This window comes from Mesocricetus auratus, unplaced genomic scaffold (genome assembly GCF_017639785.1).
Source record: "Mesocricetus auratus isolate SY011 unplaced genomic scaffold, BCM_Maur_2.0 Super-Scaffold_100714, whole genome shotgun sequence".
NCBI classification, from domain to species: domain Eukaryota; kingdom Metazoa; phylum Chordata; class Mammalia; order Rodentia; family Cricetidae; genus Mesocricetus; species Mesocricetus auratus.
In genome coordinates, this window is record NW_024429270.1 from 1,433,442 (window position 1) to 1,456,040 (window position 22,599).

The 22,599-nt window shown below is 43.9% G+C and overlaps 1 protein-coding gene across 2 annotated transcripts; it reads left to right on the forward strand.

Annotated features, from left to right (window-relative positions):
* The first annotated feature begins 11,424 nt into the window (after positions 1-11,424).
* On the forward strand, positions 11,425-20,443 carry Gins3 (GINS complex subunit 3). 2 transcript variants are annotated; one of them, XM_040740783.1, is made up of 3 exons: positions 11,425-11,687; positions 13,638-13,871; positions 17,344-18,048. In XM_040740783.1, exons 1-3 carry the CDS (start codon positions 11,505-11,507, stop codon positions 17,545-17,547), a joined length of 621 nt encoding a protein of 206 aa, XP_040596717.1. In that variant the 5' UTR covers positions 11,425-11,504; the 3' UTR covers positions 17,548-18,048. The 2 variants fall into 2 exon arrangements, with proteins under 2 accessions (XP_040596717.1, XP_005078699.1); XM_005078642.4 differs by lacking the exon at positions 17,344-18,048 and adding an exon at positions 19,112-20,443 and having other exon boundaries at positions 11,427-11,687.
* Positions 20,444-22,599: the final 2,156 nt, after the last annotated feature.

Genomic DNA, 22,599 nt, shown 5'->3' on the forward strand with positions numbered 1-22,599 from the left:
TGCCTTTATCTGTTTCTGGAAGAGGATTCTAGCTTCTCTGGTGTTAAGAGAGGCCTTTTTCTTTGAGAAGCTTTCCCTCCAGCCTGATTCCAGAGCCGCATCAGTCCCAAATAAACACACAGGAGGCTATATTAATTATGAAGCTGTTGGCCTTGCTTGTTTCTTACTGGCTAGCTCTGACTTAAGTAATTACCCCATAATTGTTAATCTAACTATGTCTCTTACCGGAGAATAGTTCTGGGCTCCTACCTCATGGCGTTACATCTCGAACTCTCTTGTGTTTCTCCTTCCCAGAATCCTCCTGGACTCCTAGTCCCACCCATCTAGATTCCTATTGGCCAACAGTACTTTATTAACAAATGTACAGGACTTCCCCCATCACTCTGGGGTGTGGATTATAGGCTGGGTATGTTTTGCTTTATGTCTGGTATTCACTTATTAGTGAGTACATACTATATTTGTCTTTCTGGTTTGGGGTTACCTCGCTTAAGATATTTTTTCTAGTTCTGTCCATTTTCCTGAAAATTTTAGATGCCATTGTTTCTAACTGCTGAGTGGTACTCCATTGTGTAAATGTACCACATTTTCCTTATCCATTCTTTGGTTGAAGAGCATTTAGGTTGTTTCCAGGTTCTGGCTATTATGAATACTGCTGCTATGACTATAGCTGAGCAAATGTCCTTGTGGTGTGAGTGTACCTCCTTTTAGTATATGGGTATTGCTGGGTCTTAAAAGGTAGATTGGTTCCCAATTTTCTGAGAAATTACCATACTAATTTCCAAAGCAGTTGTACAAGTTTACACTCCCACCAGCACAGGAGGAGCGTTCCCCTTACTCCACATCCTCTCCAGCATAAGCTGTCATCAGTGTTTTTGACCTTAGCCGTTCTGATCGGTGTAAGATGGAGTCTCAGAGTTGTTTTTATTTGTATTTCTCTGAGCATTTCCTTAAGTGTCTTTCAGCCATTTGAGATTGTTCTGTTGAGAATTCTTTGTTTAGATCTGTACCCCAATTTTTTATTGTATTATTGGGTCTTTTGATGTCTAGTTTCTTGAACTTTTGCATATTTTAGAGATCAGCCCTCTGTCAGATGTGGGGTTGGTGAAGATCTTTTCCCATTCTGTAGGCTGCCGTTTTGTCTTGTTGACCATGTCCTTTGCTTTACAGAAGCTTCTCAGTTTCAGGAGGTCCCGTTTATTCATTGTTGTTCTCAGTGTGTCTGTGCTACTGGTGTTATATTTAGGAAGTGGTCTCCTGTGCCAATGTGTTCAAGGCTACGTCCCACTTTCTCTGAAAGCTATTTTCAACAGTGCTTACAGATGCCTTTGGATGAGGACATAGACGACCGCTTTGGGAAGACAAACTGCTGAGTTCTAGGGTGGGTGTGGTGGCCTTGGGAGATGCAGTTGACAGTTTTGCACAGTGGCTGACCACCCCATGCTCTCATCAGACCCATGGAGGAGTTCTGCTTGCTTCACAGCTGTGCCAGTTTTTCTGGCCTCCCCTCCTTAATCCTTTAATTATTCCTGTGGGTGGAACTGCCTCCTCTTTCCTCTTTTTCAGTATGTGGTACTCAAACCCTGTCCCCACCCAGACAAGGCAAGTGTTGTATTCCTGACTACATGCCAGTCTAGGACTTTTACTTCAATTGCATATCCTTGGTGACTAATGATGTTGAAGATGTTTTTATAAGTTTATTTTCCCTGATTTTTAAATTCAATGTTTTTTTTACTGTGAACAATTTCACATACCAAATGTTGAAAGGATTATATAGTGAGCCTCCATCTGCCCAGAACTAGAGTCCAATAATTGACAATTTCTTTTGCAATATTTTCTCCTCTCTTCCTTCTCCCTTACTCTTGATCGTTCTGTTGACCACTGTGAAGTAAGTTTCAATCATAATAACATTTGATTTGTAATTAGCCTATGGAGATCTCCTAGACAGAGGCACTGTTCTCCACAAGGCAAAAATCACAAGTGCATCAAACACAATTAACAATAAATTCCTTAAAATGTCATGTGATAGTCCATGTACAAATCTCCCAAAGTCTGAAAACTATGGATAGTGCTTGTTCATTGTTATGAATATATATATATATACACATGTATACATACATATTCATCCATCCCTAGTTTTTTTTTTATCTAGCACCTATATGGTGGTTCTGGTTCCAGAGAATCTGACACCTTCTTCTGACCTCTGCTGACACCAGGCATGCATGTGGCCCACATACAAAACATGCAGGCAAAACATGCATGCACATAAAATATAAATAAGTCTTTAAAAAATTCACAGTTTCTTTCAGGACTCCTTGCTGTACTTCGGATAAGTGACCTGCAAAGTCCCATGTGCTGAGCATTTGGTGCCTAACTGTGGCACAGGTGAGAGTTGTTGCAGCCTATAAGAGGTGGGCCCTACCGAGGCATCTTAAATGAGTGGGGAATGTCCCACACAAATAACAACTTAAGATTAATGTCTTAATGATGTCCTAAGGAGATAGTGAGACCCCAGCCCCTCTTCTCCCTCTTGTCCATGTCTTGACCGCGAAGTCAGCAGCTTGTTTCACTATGGGGTACTGTCATGGTGTGTGCCACCACAACTCAAAGGAACAAGAACGACTTGCCATGGACTGAAATCTCTAACCTGCAAGCCCAAACAAACCTCTTTGGAAGTCGATTATCTCTGGCATTTAAAAAACAGCAATGGGAAGCTGACTCATTCACGAGTCCTTTAAAATCTCATTCATGGGAACATCAAGCTCAGGCTTGGGGACAGTCCTTTTTTCACGGTCCCCTGCTGGATGAGAAGCTTAGGAATCTCAGGAGCACAGTGGTCAAGCTGAGAAGAACTATCAGATGAGCCCTTAGGACTCTCCCCCACCCTCATTCCCACATACTGGGATGGGGATGGAACCTATGGCTTTTGTGTCCTAGACAAGCTTTCTCTCCCTGAGTTTCCTTAGCCCTTGGTATGAGGAAGGATCCTACTGTATATCCCAAGCTGGTCTTGAACTTGTTATCCACCTGCCTCCATCTCCAAGTGCTGGAATTACAGACATGCACCACCATACCCATGTCCTCCAGGGTCTTGGAGAAGATTTTGTAAATCTGATTGAGCTGTAGAGGTAGGTAGTGACAAACTTCAGAAGTCTTGATTGGGATATAGAACTGACTTAATTGGCAGCTAGCCTGTGTCCTTATGGGGAGGGGACCAGGTATAGACCAAAGCAAAGACAGATCCTCAGCGGCATGTTTGTAACTCAACCAACCACAATGTCCTCAGCTCAACTCTAATGCAGCTTGGAATCCTCGAGCTATCTAAGCCAGTTTGACTTGGGTTTTCCTGTTATTTAAAGACATAGGGGAACTAAGGAAAGAGCTCAGGCAGTACAGTGCTCCCCAAGCAAGCGTGATCAGAGCCACGTGAAAAGCTGGGTGTAGTGGTGAAGGCTTATAATATCGCACTGAAGGTGGAGACAGGAGGTTTCCTGGAGCTTCTGGACCAGCCTAGATAAGTCAGTGAGCCACAAGTCCCAGTGAGAGATTCTGTTTCAAAACACAAGGTTGAGGGCATCTAAAGGCAAGACCCACCATTGATCTCTTGCTTACATATACACATGTACCTGCACACACATGAACATGCGCACATGTGTGTGTGGACGCACGTATACACACACACACACACACACACACACACACCTCTAAAATGCCATGACAATCATGAGCATGATGGTACTATTGGTCAGAATAATGTAAAGCACTGGGAACAGGTGACCTGGAATGAGGAGTACTTTCTCCCGAACCTTCCCAATCTCGATCTTTCAGGTTCATCCTTGGCTCTGGAATGACCCTTCCTTATACTTGTGGGCCTCGCTGCAAAAATCCTACTTTTACTATTTTTTTCGAGACAGGGTTTCTCTGTATTGTTTTGGAGGCTGTCCTGGAACTCACTCTGTAGACCAGGCTAGTCTTGAACTCACAGAGATCAGCCTGCCTCTGCCTCCCAAGTGCTGGGACTAAAGGCGTGCACCACCAACGCCCAGCTTCCTACTTTTACTATTAAGCCCTCGTCTAGTGGTCTTTCTCTAAAACTTTTTAGACATTATTTGTGTGTGTGTGTTATGGACTATTTGTATACCATGTGAAGATGTACTGCTATTATTGATTGGTGTAATAAAAAGCTGAATGGCCAATAGCTAGGCAGGAGGTATGGGTGGGATTTCTAGGGAGAGGAGGAAGAGGAGGAGGAATCTAGGCATGCAGGAAGAAACCAGGAGACATGGAGAGGAATCAAGAGGTACAAGATGGAAGAGAGGTAACACTAGTGAGAGAACGTAGATTAATATAAATGGGTTAATTTAAGTCATAAGAGCTAGTTAGGAATGAGCCTAAGCTATAGGCTAAGCTTTCATAATTAATAAGAAGTGTCATTATTTGAGAGTTGGCTGATGGGATAGAAAAAAATTCGTTACATGTGTGCATGGGTACACACACACACACACACACACACACACACACACACACACATGCCACAGCACAAATGTGCAGGAGTGTGGTTCTCTGCATCTACCAGGTGGGATCCCAGGGCTGAACTCAGTCACCAGAGGTGGTGACGAGTGCCTTACCTACTGCACCATCTCACCCATGCCAATGGCTCTTCCCCAGAGCCTTGATGAAAACTTTTCCATCTAGGTTAGAATTCACACTGCCTCCTGAGCTTCCATGTCATCTTGGATATGACTCTCATTGTCGTGCCCCCCCCCCCCCCCCCGTGTGTACTGACAGATTCCTTAACAGTCCAGAACTGTCACACCCACCCTGTGCCCACGTTTGCAGCATGTAACAAGCAACTGAACATCTTGATGAGCAAAGGCAGTCTCCCCCATTTTCTTCTCAGACAAATAAATATGCTTACCACTCTCCCCTTTAAGAAAGCCTGGCCATCCCATAGATTACACTATAAAACAGGTTAACACAATAAGGTGGGACTATAGGAATGGTAAGAAGGGTAATTTTTGGGAAACTACACACACAGGAAAAGGAAAGTTGGATTAACAAGTGCCTCTATTACAGCGATGGCAATAGCTGCTTCTTTGCCAAGTGAAGGGGGTGACACACAACATCTCTCTGAATAAATAAGATGGGTTTACAATTTCATTAGTACTGCTGAAGACTGTGGGAAGAGTCTAAAATCGGCACTACCCACATGTAAGGTCGAATCATGCCCATCAACTTATTTTGATCTTGTGGAAGGCGTTTGGGAGCAGGGCTTAAGAAATAGCTCAACCAAAAGAACATTCACATAATTCACATTATGTAAAAATGAGCCCCACTGGTTTTAATCCATTAACCTTACATAATAAAACTTCAAACATAGCACTGTAATTTCACGATACAAAAAAATACCTTAATACAGTAATTTGTTCTAATAGGTGGTAAACTCTACTTGATAATTTGCAGGGAGGGGGGAAGTTGAACAGTAACTTCTCACCTTTCAATACACTTGAGTTGGAGAGCAGAGAAGAGTTGCCAAGTCCAAGTAGTGACGGTCACGAATGATGGTGGCTATTTAGCACACTCAGTGAGTGTTTGCTGTGTGTCAGATGTCATTTGTGGCATACAGGAGTGAGCAGGCACGGTTAGCCATCAGTTTCTGAGCACTTTCTGTGGTGGGCCTGGGAGTAGAGCTCTGTGAAAACGGGCTCATTTGCTCTGTTCTGACCACAGGTCTCTGAGCTACATCGCTAACCCTGTCTTACAGACACCCGCACTCCTACGAAGCGAAGCGGCTTCCTGGAGATCACAAAGGTGTCTCAGGTAGCAGAAGTTAGACACTGGCTAACAGGATGAGTTCAGAAGCCTCACAGCAACTGGGTGGAAACAGAGGGTGGGAGCCACTTTCACGTGTGGTCACTGTTGGCTGAAGTTCTCCATTCTCAGTTGCTGTAAAGCCAACATTCAGCATGACTCCATCTAAGCTTCAGCTATATAGAAATCAGTGGGCTGTTTTCATGGCTTCGGTTTGTGGGTCTAGAGAAACACTTGGGACTTAGCCTGAACCTTGGCAAATATTTCTTAACCCCTGATTTCAGCATTTTCAAGGGTTCCCTGCCGTAAGAGCCACTAGTAGTAAATGCCTAAAATACACTGGATGGGAAGAGACTAAACAGACTTCCCACCCCTATCCCTATGGAGCTAACACTCTGAGAAGTGTAACCAATTGGAAGTCCTATAAATGCAGTCTGTGGAGAGTGCTGGGGCTGAGGGGGAAAAGAGGGGTTTCAGTCCATTTTGCAGCGCTGTAGCAGAACACCACAGACTGGGTAATTTGTAAGGAACAGAAATGTTTCCTTTCACGGCTCTGGGTCCTGTGGGGTCCAGTTCAAGGCCCCAGGGTCTAATGAGAGCCTTTTTGCTATGTCCTCACATGGAAGAAGGCAAGGAGAAAGAAACCATGCCCATAAACCTTTTTATTCACTCATGAGTCCATCCATGGGGACAGGGCTCTGGTGACCTACACACCTCCCAATGAGTGAAAAATAATTAGAACTGTAGATAGAGAAGGTTTAATTGAGGCAGTGACTTTTGAAGAAAATCATGAGAAGAGGTCAGTCTTGTGGACATGCAAGAGAAAGGCAATCCAGACAATGAAACAGACAACTGCAAAGTCCTGAGGAGTGAGTGTGCCTTTGGTCTCTCAATATCCAAGTAGAGGTTACGAACAGAAGCAAGATGAGACAGACAGCTAGCTAATCAGAAATCCAATTGAGAACTACTAGCAGCCTGGACTAGGTTTGCAAGATCTTCAACCTGCAGCCTGAAGCCCACATGCAACCACTATGATAGATACAAATGTGTCACAACGCAGCATCATAAACTTATTTAAAACTTTATGAGGTTTTGCCACTATTTTTGTGACTCAAACTGTGAGGTTCTTGGGTGCAAATGTAGCGAATAATGGCTTTTTGCAGTGTCAAAGGTTGGACACACCTGCCCGAGTGATGAGAAATGATCAGGTACTAGACTTCTGTGAAGGCAAAGGCAACTTTGTGGATGGGCCGACGACTAGGAATAAGAATCGGGGAGGGATCATGGAAGCCCTGACAAACTCTTACGGATGGAGTACAGTGCATTTCTCTTTCTTTCCCTCCCCATAGGTCCTCCATACACCTTGGGTTTGGATTTTCGTAGCCTGCATTACAACTTCTCCACTTAATGAGAGAAATTCAGAAAGCTCTGGCATTCAAAAGAGCTGACTTAGCTGAGTGTAGCAATGAGATCTCTGATCCTAGCACTCTGGAGGCCGAGGCAGGAGGATCATGAGTTCGTCAGCCTTGGATACACGAAAAGAAACCTGTCTCGGGGGAGAAAAAAAGCAGAAGCAAAGCACAGACAAAAAAGCAAATTTAGAGTCAGGGAATGTGGCTCAGTGATAGAGTGTTTGCCCAGCATGCATGAGTTCTTGAGTTCAATCCTCAACATCACACACACACACAGACACACACACACAACACACTCACCAGGATGATGTCTAAAGCACTGCTGCCCCAAGATTCTGCAATTCTAAAATGACTGGTCTATTTTCAGGGATCCAACAGTCAGAATGCCGCACTGCAATCCAGTGTGTTGCTAATATAGTGACTATAATGTGGATAATATAAGTAGGCTGAACGTCTTCTCAGTGCAGTTCTGGTCTATTGATTAGTTGGCTTAAGAGCATTCTTGGCTCTTAGGACATAAACCACAGACACATCCATGCTCAATAAACCAGGTGCCACTCCCTGAAAGGATTGGCTGCTTTTAGCATCACAGACTCAAACTTTCACTCATTTCACTTGTTCTAGTTTATTTGCTTGTTTACTAGCTTAAGGAGAAGAGAGGCTAAATGGAGTAACAAAACCAGACATGAAATGAGAAAAACAAGACCATCTGATTTTATCTTAATCCCTTTGGTATTAACATGGAGCTTGCATTTAGAGCCAATATCCTGGTCTCTGCACAAAAGTGATACTCTTGTGTGGTTAACTCATCGAGTCTTTTGATTATTTCTATGTAAAAGTAGCTTACTCTCCTCAGCAGTGAATGGCCTATATTGCTTTCAATTAGATGAGTTCATAGTTCTATCCCAAATTATATCTGCTACCATATCTCTACTTCAGCAGAAAAGTATACGTTATCACCATGAATTATGTTTACTTAATTTAAAAAACGTATTTATTTGTGGTTTGTGTGCAGCATGTATGTGTGTGCAAGTGTGCATGTGTCCCATGCTGAGTGGGGTCCCTGAAGGTGTCAGGCAGGGAAGCAAACTACAAGAAGAGTTAAGAATGAAATCCCAGCCGGGCGGTGGTGGCGCACGCCTTTAATTCCAGCATTCAGGAGGCAGAGGCAGGCAGATCTCTATGAGTTTGAGGCCAGGCTGGACCGACAGCCTCCAAAACAATACAGAGAAACACTGTCTCATAAAAAACAAAAAAAAAAAAACCCCAGTGCAGATTGGCTTCTTCAACCAGGATCAGACTTCAGGGAGTCTAATAACAGGTGGTTCACTGTCAGCATATTTAAAACCCAGTGCAGTTTGGGGGAAAGGTTTCCAGACAGCAGTCAATCCAATTCCAGGTGCACAGTAAAGCTGAAGGTGTGACTACATAGAGACTCCTTTACAAAGTACGTGTGACCAGGAGGATGGGATCTATAGCTAAAAGGCCTAGAATCCAGCGTGGTCTCTGACCGACAGCATAGAGTACAAGTGACATCTCCCCTAAGGATGGGTACTGGTCTAGGGAGGGAAGAGTCTGGGGTGGTCAGTCTGAGGAATGTGGGTGAGGTCTGTCTGTTTCTATAGCAAAAGATTGGTAAGGTCTGTCCCTTCAGAGGGCAAAAAGGTCACCATGTTGTTAACAAAATCCACTCTCAGCTTTCTGGATGGAGTGCAGACTGGTATTTGATTTTTATCTCCCCCACTGAGAAGACACCCTGTGTGATGAACATTCCTGATTCTCTTAGTGCTTCTCTGTGAGGACAAGGTCCTTTGTGCCCAACACCATGCTTGGGCATTGGGGGGGGGGGCAGTGGCTTTGTGCATGTGTTACATAAACTGGTTTGGAACATAGGCTTGGAATGGCTGATTTATCAACTCAAGGTGTGTTCACAGGTACCCTGTTTGCTATCTCTAGGAATTGGCTAACCCTGGAGGGGCAATTCGTCCTCATGTCCCCAAGGGCCAAGATATCAAAGCATCATTAAATGGTTGGACTGCGTGACTGCTAACTCAGGAAACAACTGTGATTTTGTGGTGTAAGAGAATCATGGGGGGAAGCTAAGGATAACACTTCCATTCATACGATGTTTATGGAGACCAGCACAGAGAAAAGAGGGCAGATAGATGCAAGCTTCCCTAGTTTCTTATTACCACTGCCAGGAGAAGTGTGCTATTTTACCCTGGTTTCTTATTACCACTTCGGGAGAAGCGTGCCATTTTAAGTATGATAGGCACAACGATGCACACCTGTAACCTTAGTACTTGGAAGCCTGAGGCAGGAGACGCCAGAGTTCTGTGCCAGTCTAGGCTGCATAACAAGACGCTGTTTCAAAAATATGGCAGGATATTATAAATGAAGTTTTATTTAAAGTTATCCCTGCCATCTCTAATACACGTTTCATTTTCTTTGCTCTACAGCAGGGTGACTTCTCAATGAACCCGTCAAGGATAGACAACATTAACTGAAAATACATTTGATCCCTTACCCTACAAGATATCACAGCTTAACCCAGTCTGCCTCAAATATCCTCAGAACACACTAAGTTATGGTTGGGCAAAACCTTCTAACACAAAATCTATTTTATACCATAACATCGAATCCCTCATGTTATTTATCGAATACTTGGAAATAAAAATAGGATGGTTATATGAATAAGCTGTGTACCAATATAAAGTAAAAGGTTTAAGTGGGACCACTGTGAATTGAGAATCAGCTGCATATAATATCTGACAGGATATGCCTGGGTCATTCTGAGTTAGCTTCTGGTCCTGTCATGCTAACAGCACATTATTCATAATTGTTTTTAAAGATAATGCCTTGCCTTGCAACTCAGTCTGGCTTCAACCTGAGATCCTCTTGCCTCAGTTTCCCCATTGCTGGGATTCTAGGCCTGTGCTAACATGCTTGACATTACTGGACCTTTTAAAGTAGCTGCCTAGAATAAATTGTTTTTAAGTGACTAGCACTGGTTCTTAAAGGGAGAGGAAAAAAAGTAAAGAATGTGGTGTAAATACTTCAAACATTCATTTAACTCAAGTATTTTTGGCAAGAAAAAACAAGTGACTTGCTTAACATATGTAAAGTTCTAGTCCATATTTAGAAGGCTATTGCTTAAATGTAGTGAATTATGTAAATACATTAACAAATTATTTCATTCAAAACTACAAAAGGGCCGGGCGGTGGTGGCGCATGCCATTAGTCCCAGCACTCGGGAGGCAGAGGCAGGGGGATCTCTGTGAGTTCGAGACCAGCCTGGTCTACAAGAGCTAGTTCCAGGACAGCCTCCAAAGCCACAGAGAAACCCTGTCTCGAAAAACCCAAAAACAAACAAACAAAAAACCACTAAAGAGCACAAAAGATGAAAGTCACCCGCGCTTTTCTTCCTGTGTACGCCCTGCTCACGAACTCCACTACCCCAGGAATGCCCTTCTTCAGAAGGTAGGCTCTGCAGCACACCTCTCAACAGTCCCCCTCAACCTGTACCCACGTGTGAGTAGCGCCGCCAAGCAACCATGACCTTTCCTTGTTCTCTTCAGGCACTGGACCCCTGATAACACTTGGGACTGGAACTCTCACGTGGAAGGTGGCTGTCAAAAGACTAACAGAAATAGTGTAATTTCCTCTTTCAGGAACCTAAAGTAAGAACCAACGACAGTAAAGAAAGCTGGAAGGTCCTGGAAGAGACTTTAAGACTTTGCTACCCATGTGTACACCCAACCTGAACCGATGCCCCACCAAAATACTACAAATAGTTTGTAACTCAGCACACAGCTAAACATTCGGGCTAGCGCTTGTGTTTTAGTTTCTTCTATTGTTGTCAAAGACAAAAAATAACCTATCGGTGAAAAGGCTGTAATAAGAGCAGATTTAATGAGGATCCGAGTGTATGGTACATAGTGGTTTTATTTGAAGTCCCCAAAGATGCTTTTACACTCTACACATTTAGAGGGTCGCATGAATACAGTCCACCTAGTACAAACGCATGCTGTCCCTTTCACGAAGTTCAAGCTTCTAAGTACCTTTCCAAGCCTAAGCTGAAGGCTGAGGGAGAACTTCCAGCCAGCTCACCTGGGGCGATGACTCTGGTTCAACTCTGTGACTTCATCGATTGCTTCTGCCTGAGCAGCGCCAGGCCCTCGGGCATCGACTGCTCGGGTCTGGCGCGGGAAAGCGAGTTTGAAGGTGGGTTCGCCGGGGCGGCGGGCGCGGCCTCCCCGTCCTCGGACGCTGCGGCGAGCGGTCATGTCGGAGGCGTATTTCCCGGTGGAGTCGGGCGCCCTGGGACCCGAGAACTTCCTGTCTTTGGACGACATCCTAATGTCGCAGGAGAAGCTGCCGGTGCGCGTGGAGACGCCCATGCCGCGCCTGGGCGCCTTCTTCCTGGAGCGCGGCGCGGGCGCCGAGGCGGACTACGCGCTCCCTCAGGTGAGGCGAGCCCGGGGAGGCCGCGGGGACCCCGGGAAGCTGCACGGCGGCCCCCGACTGGTCTCCGGCCCCGGTTGAATTTGTTTTTAAAGCTCCCCAAAGTTACCGGCTTTCCGAACGCTGAAGGGTTGGCGCCAGCCGAGCGTCTCGGGGTCTTAGTTTCGTGACTGTTTTCCGGAACACTTGTTTGGGGTTTGGGAGGCTGCAGGTTGCCTAGTGCACGCTGCACAGTGATGACAGTGTCCGCAGCCTGTTTGGTTTCCAGGGGCGGGTTATCCAGGGTGGGCGGAGGCTGGGGATGGTGGCATGAAGGTGGCATGACTGAGCTGTGTGCTAGGTTCCTAGCATCCTCTCCCGTAGGCAACTTAACAAAGATTGAGTGGCTTGGCCGGGGTCCCACAGAAATCCATGGTGGCTTAACCAAGCCAGTCCTCGGTAAAAGGTTTTCATGGTTCGGCATGAGTGTGGCAGCTCCGTGTATTAGCTACCCCCCCCTTTGCCCTCCCCTAAAGCCTAACAGAGGCCGGGTAACAAGGCCAGGGTTCCTCCAGTAAGTGGTAAGCTGGGACCAGAACCTAGGGCCGTACGGCTTCAAATAGGAGATTTCTTACAGTGTCTGGCCCCTCATCTCATCTTCCATGTTGGTTCCCAGTTCTTTTAAGGCTTTGAAAACGTAGACGCTGACCCTTTCTGCCATCTCTGTAGCCGTGCCGTGTGGGTTGGGAAGGGGCTGCCACCCGACTTCAGATTGATTCCATTTTGTTCTCTTCTGCCAGCATCCCGTTTGGTGCTCATATACCATAGCTGGAGAGTATGCAAAGTAAAAAACTGTATTCGCTTTCTTTAGAACACTCCCGCTTGTGTTCTATGTTCTTTGTCATGTTTTTGCTGCTGTTGTTATGACCTACTTTCTGTTTTCATTGCATCATAGCATGAAACCTCAGCCTAAGCTGATCTCATATAAACTAGTATTGCAATGAGGCCAGAGGCTGGGGCAGTGCGGGCGGTGGGACATGCCTAGCAGGCATGACTTTAGTGTTAGAATTAAAGAGTTCCGGGGTGCTGCTGAGTAGTAGAGTCACTGTAGATTTCAGTGAGGCACTTGCCATTTTGAAAAACTGAAGGAAGGATGTTGAATGTTTTCACTCTAAAGAAATGATATTTGAGCTGGGAGGTGGTGGCGCACGCCTTTAATCCCAGCACGTGGGAGGCAGAGGCAGGCAGATCTCTGTGAGTTTGAGGCCAGCCTGGTCTACAAAGCTACACAGAGAAACGCTATCTCAAAAAAACGAAAAAGAAATATTTGAAGTAGGTGGTTAACGTGATTTAAACATTCAGTATGAACGTGTATTACAGCAGAATTTAGTACCCTTTAAACATACCATTTTAACTTACCAGTTAAGAATATGTAAATAAGGGCTGTAGACGTGGCTGGGTGAATAAAGTTCTTGCTGCATTAGCATGAGTACTTGAGTCTAGATCCGCAACACCCACATAAAAAACCAGGCATGACTGTGTCTCTGAGTCCAACAATGGCAGGAGATGACTGGTACATCCCAGAGCCCACTGACCAGCTAGTCTGACTGAAATAGGTAGCCAGAGAGCCGTTTCAAAATTAAGATGAAGAAGTGGTCAAGGAGGACATGACATGTGACAGCAGCCTCTGGTCTCCACACATACCATGTGTACCAGGTAGACAGTGTGCATCCCTGCCACACACACACACACACACACACACACACACACACACACACACACACACACACACACGAGATCTACCAGAAAAACGTAAATAAACTTTAAGTCTATGGCTCATTTCTTCAGATCACTTCACGGTCACTTCCCCAATAGAAGAGGCAGTATTTCCCAGAAAATATGAATTTCCCTTTTTTCCCCCCCATACACTGCCTGTGTCTTTGTCTTTCAATTCTACATTCTTGTCTGATACAGGGCACAAAACTTGAGCTTCCCTTGTGGCTGGCCAAAGGACTCTTCGACAATAAGCGGCGCATCCTTTCTGTGGAAATTCCCAAGATATACCAAGAGGGATGGAGGACTGTGTTCAGTGCAGATGCTAATGTCGTGGACCTCCACAAAATGGGGCCCCATTTCTATGGTTTTGGCTCCCAACTTCTCCATTTTGACAGTCCAGAGAGTGCAGATATCTCCCAGTCTCTGCTGCAGGTAAGTAGTGTGAAATATTAGACTGTGCATATCTTAGCAGCCAATGATGGCAGCTCCAGACATCATTAAGAGAGATGGGGTGGAGAGAGAGAGAGAGAGAGAGAGAGAGAGAGAGAGAGAGAGAGAGAGAGAGACAGAGACAGAGACAGAGACAGACAGAGACAGAGACAGAGAGAGACAGAGACAGAGAGAGACAGAGATAGAGAGACAGAGAGAGAGACAGAGAGAGAGACAGAGAGAGACAGAGAGAGAGACAGAGAGAGACAGACAGAGAGAGAGACAGAGAGAGAGACAGAGAGAGAGACAGAGAGAATATACATCTTAAAGCTGGACCCCAAGTTCAGTTCCTAGTACCCATGTCAGGCAGCTCACAACCACCTGTAGCTCCAGCTTCAGGGTATCTGACACCCTTTTCTGGTCTCCATAAACACAGTGTACACAAACATAGACACACATACATAAAAATAAGTCTTAAAGTGTTAAGGCACTAAAAAATTTTTTTAAGATTATAATCTAGTTACAACATTTCTCCCTTCCATTCTCCTTTAAATCCATGTCTTTTTTCTACTAATTGTTATTTCATGCATATATGTGTTTCTATATACATATATATTCCTAAATATAACCTGCTCAGTCCATATAATGTTTCTTGTATGGTTTTTCTGAGCTGACTGCTTCAAAAAAATAAAAATAAATTGAAAAAGTACCCATGGGCTCTCAGATCAATAAAAAGTTTTTAACTGGAAAAGAAAAAACAACTATTAAGGGATTTATTGAATTGGCTTACATGATCAGCAATGGCTGTGTCACACAAAGAGAGTAAGAATCAGTAGTTGCTCAATCCACAAGACTGGATGTCTTAGCAGTCCCAGTCTGGTACTAAAGGCCTGGAGGATCCTTGGAGAGCTGCTGGTTCTGGTATCATCTAAGGAATGCCACCCCAACAGGATAGGTGAACACGCAAGACTGAGGGCAAGCAGACAAAAAGCACTTTCCTTCTTCATGTCACTTTGCCTGAACTGCCATCAGAAGGTGCTGCCTACATTTAGGGTGAGTCTTCCCAATTCAAATGAAAATCCCTCCTAGGAGTGCCTACTGCTTACAGTTCAGTTGACTCCTGATCCAGTCAAGTTGACAACTAAGCGTGTCCTTCAAACTTAGGGAAGTACATGGTCCATAAACTTTGTTGGTATTCTAGGGTGACTACACTTACACTGTGTCAATGGTCCAGTACCTGCCTATTATCTGTGAAGCTATGAGTTCAAGCCCTGGCACCATAAAAATAAACCCATAAAGGTTTTACATGGTATGCCCTGGAGGAGTGAGAAGGGGACTTAGGGCTTGACAGGATACATTGTTTACATGTATGAAATTATCAAAGAATAAAAAGATACTGTATTTCAAAGGAAAAAAATAGTTAATCCAACTGCTGTCAGTCACCTGACCAGGAGTCCACCCAGAAGAAAGCTTGTTCACCTGAAGACATGCGGAGGAGAAGGGAGGAATAATTACTCCTTAATAAGTCAGTGTATATACACCTTTCCCAGATGGCCTTCCTGTCCTAGATCTTTTTCTTTCAGATACTGGCCAAAAAGCCTATGCATATTTTCATTAGCACCCTGGGTCTCTCGCTATCTGAAGTTCTCTCTACCTTCCATGGCAGCTGCTTGCCAACTTCTGTTGCAAAAAGGCAAGGCTTTCTCTCATCCTCTTCTCATCGTGCTTCCTTAGGCAGCAGCCAGGATCTACAACTAGCTCTCCCTATTGTTTTTCTCAGACTTTAGTAAGATTGTCCTTTAGCTTCAAAACAAAAAAAAAGGTTACTCAATGATAGGATCCTATGTATTGTTCTAATACACATATATATTCTATAATGTTTATGTCAGGCTAAACATCTGTCTCTTCAGTATTAATTCTTTTGTGTGTGTGTGTGTGTGTGTGTGTGTGTGTGTGTGTGTGTGTGTGTGTGGTACATTATGTGTGTGCTCATGTTGAATGTATGAGTACAGGTGCATTCTTGGCACGGCACACATGTAGTGGTCAGAAGACAACTTTGGGTGTCAGGCCTCACCTTCCAAGGTTTCTGTTTTTCAGTTGACTACAGTTAAATTCATCAGGGAGCTTCCCAGGAGTCTCTTGTCTCCACTTCCCATCTCACCACTCAAGCAGTAGACTACAGGTGTGCAGTGCTGTGCTCAGCTTCTGCATGGGCTCTGACTTAGGAATTCAGACTTTGGTCCTCTGTTTGCATGGCAAGTGCTTTACCTACTGACCCACCTCCCCAGGCCCTTAGCCATTTGTTTTTAGTACTTTGAAATGTGCAGTTCGTTATAAGCACTTTACTGTGTGGTAGCTCTCCAGAACTTCTCATTCTCATCTGATACATTTTAAAAATACATGACAAAGCCAGGCAGTGGTGGCGCACGCCTTTAATCCCAGCACTTGGGAGGCAGAGGCAGGTGGATCTCTGTGAGTTGGAGATCAGCCTGGTCTACAAGAGCTAGTTCCAGGGTTTTTTTTGAAACCCTTTTCAAAAAAAAAAAAAAAAAAGACCTGCCTATTCTTTTTAATGTATTTCCTAAGAATTGGAACCATGAGGAAACTGAAGAGGCAAAGGTGATGGTAGATTATAGGTAGGTGATAGGCACATTGTTAACTGTTAACGGCCCAGTTGAAGGTCTGAACTGGAGCTCCTTTTGGAAATACTTGTTTACCTGTTAGGTTTCCTTCTTCTGGGATTAAAACGTGGTTCTCTCATTAATTGAATCTGTGATTTACTGAAGCTACATGGCCTGTCTTAGCATCAGTTTTTCAACTGTATGACAGAGGTTAACAATAACATAAAAATCAGTTATTGTAAAAAAAAGATGTAATGCCATGTTGGTTAATATTTAATAAACAGTGCAGTAGTTACTTTTCCATTGTGATAAAACACCATGACCAAGGGAGCTTACAGAAGAGTTTCTTTTGGGCTTACTGTTCCAGAGGGATAACGATCTGTCATAGCAGCAAACAGCTAGTGTGGTGACTGAGGCAGGAAACTAAAAACTCACACACTTTACAGTAAGCACAAAGCGAGGAGTACCAAGTGTTCAAATGCAGTAGCCCATAGGAAGCATTGCCATTCAGACCACTGCAAACTAAATATAATTTTATAGGTAAAACAGTGTTATGTTACCATCCTTTGTGGTGTATATATACTAATGTAATTCCTCTTAATTATTCTTTTCATATCAGAAAAAAGGGATCCTTTATGTCTCTTGAGCACTAAACAGTCAAAAGACTTTAATTCCTCCTTTTTAGTTTTATAAGAACTGTTAGCTCAAGGGCTAGAGAGATTGCTTATAGGTTAAGAGAACCTGCCTTTGCAGAGGACTTGAGTTAGCTTCCTAGCAACCATATTGAGTGAATCTCAGTGGCCTGTAACTCCTCCAACTCTAGGGGACCCAATTCCTTTCTCTGTCCCTTATAGGCACCTTCATGGGCACTTCAGCAACACAGTGAGAATCTGTCTCAAAAAAGAAAAACTTGGGGCTGGTGTGCTGGCTGTGATGGTGCAGTCAGGAGAAGAGGCAGGTGGATTTCTATATGCCTTCAAGGTCAGCATGGTCTACATAGTGAGATCCTGTCTCAAAACAACAGAAGTTTGGATTTGGAGGGATGGCTTAGCAGTTAAGAGCACTGGCTGCCCTTCCCGAGGACCTAGGTTTGATTCCCAGCACCATATGGTGGCTCATAACCTTCTATAATTCCAGTTCCAGGGGAGTCTAACACCCTTTTGTGGCCCCCACAAGAACTGTGCATATGTGGTACACATGCAGGCAATGCACTCACACGTACAAAATAAATATTCTGTGGCTGCCTGATCACAAAATTTTTTTTAAAAAAGAAGTTCATACACAGACTATAGACAAGAAGGTTAAATTCAGGTTCATCAAACTATAGAATGGAAAGCTAAAAAAAAAAAACATGTTTGTTTCACCAAAACTTGGACTTTTTGTTGCTGTTTGTCTGAGATGGGGTGTCTTGATAAGTTACTCAGATGGCCTTTAACTTGCTTAGCATTCTAGGCTGACCTGTACTTGGGATCCTCAGCCTCCTAATATCTGGGATTACATTCTGTGCCAATAGGCCCAACTCCCAAGACTTGTTCTTGAATTAAAATTTTCTTTTTTAACATGAGTTGTGTGTTTTCTGTTTCCACCACTGCTTTCAAGTGTTTTAGAGATGCTTCCAGATTAAATGGTTTTGCTGTGAGAGACAGATGGGAAAACTGGATTGGGGCTTGTGGTTTTTGCTCAGAGCCCAATGGTAAAATAATGCTCTTTGATCGTATCCATCTCCATCCTGCTCTTAGGCTGAGGAAAATAGAAACCGAATTCAGCTAATCTAAATCCCATCTGGTTGAAAGTGGTTCTTGATAGTTTCTGCAGTCATTGTTACCAATAACAACAGGCAGTACTTTCCAGAGGCTTACTGTGTGCCAGCCTCTTGCTGCATGCTTCACAGACATTGCCTCACTGGTTTTAGTAAAGATTCGTTGGCTTTCCATAACGCCCTATTTTACTGTAAAAGAAACAAAGGCTTTCTTAAGTAGTAGAAGGCACTCAAGCCTCCTGGGTGAGTCCTGAGACCAAATTCTTTGAAGCCATCTAAGTGCTCCAGTATAGGGGCTGAGTAGAAAGCTCAGTGGTGAGAGCACACATTGCGCTTGCAGAGGACCCGGGTTTAATTCCCAGCACCCACTTCAGGTGGCTCACAACTGCCTGTAACTCCAGCAACATGATGGCACATACATTTATATCTATATACACATATCCACATAATTAAAAAGATAGCAATAATGCTAGATATGGTGGTGTACACTTTTAATTCTAGCACTTGAGAGACAGAAACTGGTAGATCTCTGAATTCCAGGCCAGCTGAGGTTACATGGTGAGACCCTGCCCAATAAATAAGTAACTTTAAATACTCCAGTAGAAAAAAAAAAAAGAAAAGAAAATACATTGAAGGGCCAGCAAGATTCTTAGCAGGATAAGGGCGCTTGCAGCCGAACCTGATGACCTATGCTAAACTAGTGGAAGAGCTGTCTCCCACAAGTTGTCCTCTGACGTCTACACGCATACGTGGTATCGCATGTGTGCCTTCTGTCTCCACCCCAAAGTAAATTAATGAAGTTTTCAATGTGTTTAGCTTTATGGGATGTGATATTGCCCCCTGATTCTCTTACTCTTCTTCAGACTTTTACTGGACGGTTCCGCCGCATCATGGACTCCTCCCAGAATTCTTACAATGAAGACACTTCAGCACTGGTAGCCAGACTAGATGAGACAGAGAGAGGCTTATTTCAAACAGGGCAGAAAGGGCTGAATGACTTTCAGAGTTGGGAAAAGGGTCAGGCTTCTCAGATCACAGCATCCAACCTCGTTCAGAATTATAAGAAGAGAAAATTCACTAATATGGAAGACTGAAAGTGAAAATGAAATGCAGCGTGTGGATTTATCTCTGTGTCCCTGGTAAAATCTAGTTAATTTCATGGGTGACCCAACTCTGTCCTGCTTCAGCACTTCCCTTCAGCAGTCTCCGAGCTTGGAACTGTTTGGTTGGGGGCAGATGTGGATGTTGTTGATCCTGGACTTTAGTTACCTGCTGCTCCACAGCATCTGCCTTTTGACCCAAGAATGCAGCTGAGGAGGAGCCAGAGTCATCTTAAGTAAGGGTCATGGACATATACATAGTCAAGTTGGAACTGGGTTCCTCGGGTGTCTGATCTCATTGGCTGCAAAGGACAAGTACAAAGTGGGCCATCTCTGCCTGTTCGCAAATTTCTCTTAAACTTATTTGCCTTACCTTCCTGATGGTTGGACAAAGGACAGCATCCCTACCATGCCGTCTGCCTGCTGGGACTTACTCCAATTTCCAAAACAGGAAGTTGGGAAGAAAAGGGAAAGTCATGAGTGGCATAGCAGAAGGAGAAGACATTGAGCTCTTGTGTCCTGTAATCAGGGCTTTTGAACTAAAATCACATCCCTCCAGTCCCCCCAGAAGAGCCATATAGAGCACTGGCACACTTGTTCTGTTCTCTGTCTAGAAAAGCTGTCAAGGAGGGGTTAGGGCTTGAAAAGTAGTTATTTAAGAGTGTTTCCCAGCCTTTGTAATCTTTGCATCAGGGGCTTAGCCTAGCTGAAAAACAACCTGCCAAGTGTTAGTGGGGAATATTCCTTTACAATTTTTTTTCTCGAGGAAATACTGCAACCTTAATGTGAAGAGGACCCCTGACTGCTTACTAGGAATCTGTTTAAAGTTGCACCAGAGAGATGAGTTCTCCAGACCCTAGACTGTCACTGTCAAAAACCTCATTTCCTAAGGCTATTTGGATTGTCTAGTAGGTAGTTTCTCCACACCACTGGCCACCCCTGGCATCCTATAGCTACTGGAAAATATCTTCAATGTAAATATGGAAGGATTTGGGTGTCCAGATTTAAAGTGACAGAGATGCATTTAAATGCCTGTCTTAGCACAAAAATGTTTTTATCATTTGACTTCATTCTAAATAAATGATGGGCTTTGCACTTTGTGTGTTGTCTAACTGCCGGGCTGCCAGGAATCAGCAAACCATCTAAGGATGTGTTCTTTGTTTGATCTTATTTGACTGTAATGCTCAAATCTGTTTCAACAACTACTTCTGTTTGTACGATGTGCATAAATACCATGAACATTCTCTGGGAGTGTGCTATGCCCTAGGAAAATGACCCTTCTTTCCTACCACAGCTTTATGCACACTCAGGGCCCAGAAACCAGGGTGCAAAGAGTATATTAGCTTAGCTTTTGACAGCTCTGCTTTCACAGGTAGCTTTGTTTTTAAAGCTAACTCTGAGACTGCTGATATTGTTTTCTTTTTAAAAAGCATAAAATAAATTTCCTCAGATACCACATATTCAGAATTCATTTTAAATTTTGGACAGATTATATCATATAGTTGTTTTTACCTATTTTCAGTTACATAATATCTTTCAAGTCTGTTGGACTATTCTTCTTCCCAGAAACCACCTCCCTAGTTCAGGTTTCTGGGTAACCATTTAGTTCATTCAAAGAATTGATTTTTTTTTCCTCAAAAAGAATGAATTGTCTCAAATATTAAAGTGCTTCTCTCTTCTCCTGAAGGGCTCTCTTGAGGTAACTGACCATAGTTATAGATAGAAGACTTCATTTGCTCTGCAGGGTTTCCCAGGGACACATTGGGCTGTAAGAGGATAAGGCTGTCTGAGTTCTGTTGTCCTTGACCTCTAAGTCTGGACCGCTCCAGGCTTAGCTGTGGATCTTTGTCACTTGCTGATGATTCCCAAGTTCAGAACTCCACTCAGCTCTCACCCTCTAATCCTAGACCTGTTACCCCGGCCCCACCTGCGCGGTGTCTCCACTGGACATCAGGCAGATCTCATAATGGTCGAGACTGAGCTGCCAGTCTTAGCCACGGTCCACTCTTGTGGCTTTTTTCATCTCTGTTGATGACAGCTTATTCTTGTTGCTCAGGACAAAAACAAAAAACAAACAAACAAAATGTAGTACTAGTCTGGCTTTTAATTCTCCATCTCTTCTAAGCCTACCTTTAGCTAACAACCTTTCCTACCTCCAGTGGTAGCACCCAGCTGTTCCCCACATTCACTCTCCTTCAGACTGTTCTCACCATGCTCCCTGATGGTCTGGTCCAAACATCAGATCCAGTCAGCGTCTTCCCATCAGGGTGGAAATGGCCACCCTGTCATCCTAGCTCACTATTTGTGGAAAAACTCTGTCTGTAGCCACCAACCAGTAACCACCTTTCTTACTGCTTCTGTAGCAGGGGTAATTTGTTTCATTTTTATATAAAGATTCCACTTTCTCCCTTGCAGAGCTTACTGCTTTCACCCTCAGCACCACTGAACCAGTAGACTATTCTATCTGAAGTAGTCACACAGGAATGTGAAATATTAAGCATCTCTAAAAGCTCGTTGGTTTCAGGGCTGCAGAAATGTTGCTCGTGCCTAGCAATCAGGAGGCCTGGGCTCAGTCCTCAGCACTATTCTACATGGAATTTCTTGTTCCATCATCAATCTTCAAGGAAGCTCAAGAGGGCTTTTTATCTGTAGTCTTGAAACAGTGGTGTTTAATGCCAAGATTGACCTTTGCAAAGAAAACTGTATGTGTGTTTCCGGAAATATTTTAGTGTTGAAGAGGAAAATGTGTACTTCAAGGATTTTATAGGACAAAATGTAGACTATCTGATTATGAACTGACTCTGGGTTAAAGTGCTTGCTGCCCAGCCTGACAGCTTGAGTCCAATCCCCAGATCTATATGGTTGAAAGAACTCATTCTCTTAGACTATCCTCTGACCACATATGCACCAAAACATGTGTGTGTGCACACACTCTATGCACCATAGTTTCAACATTTGTTACCTAGTAGAGGTAAGCTTTTTGACGTGGACTGCACCAAACAGTTTTCTAAACAGTGGTTATGTGGGGCTGGGGAGATAGCTCAGTCAGTAAAGTGCTTGCCTTGCAATATTAGGATCTGAGTTTGATCTCCAGAAGCCACATACAGGTACCAGGCATAGTGGCTGCACAATTGTAATCCTGGCATTGGGGAGGCAAAGATAGGCAGATCCTTGGGCTCACCCACCAGGCAGCTTTGCCCACTTAGCAAACTATAGGCCAGTGAGAGACAATCTTAAAAAAAAAAATAACA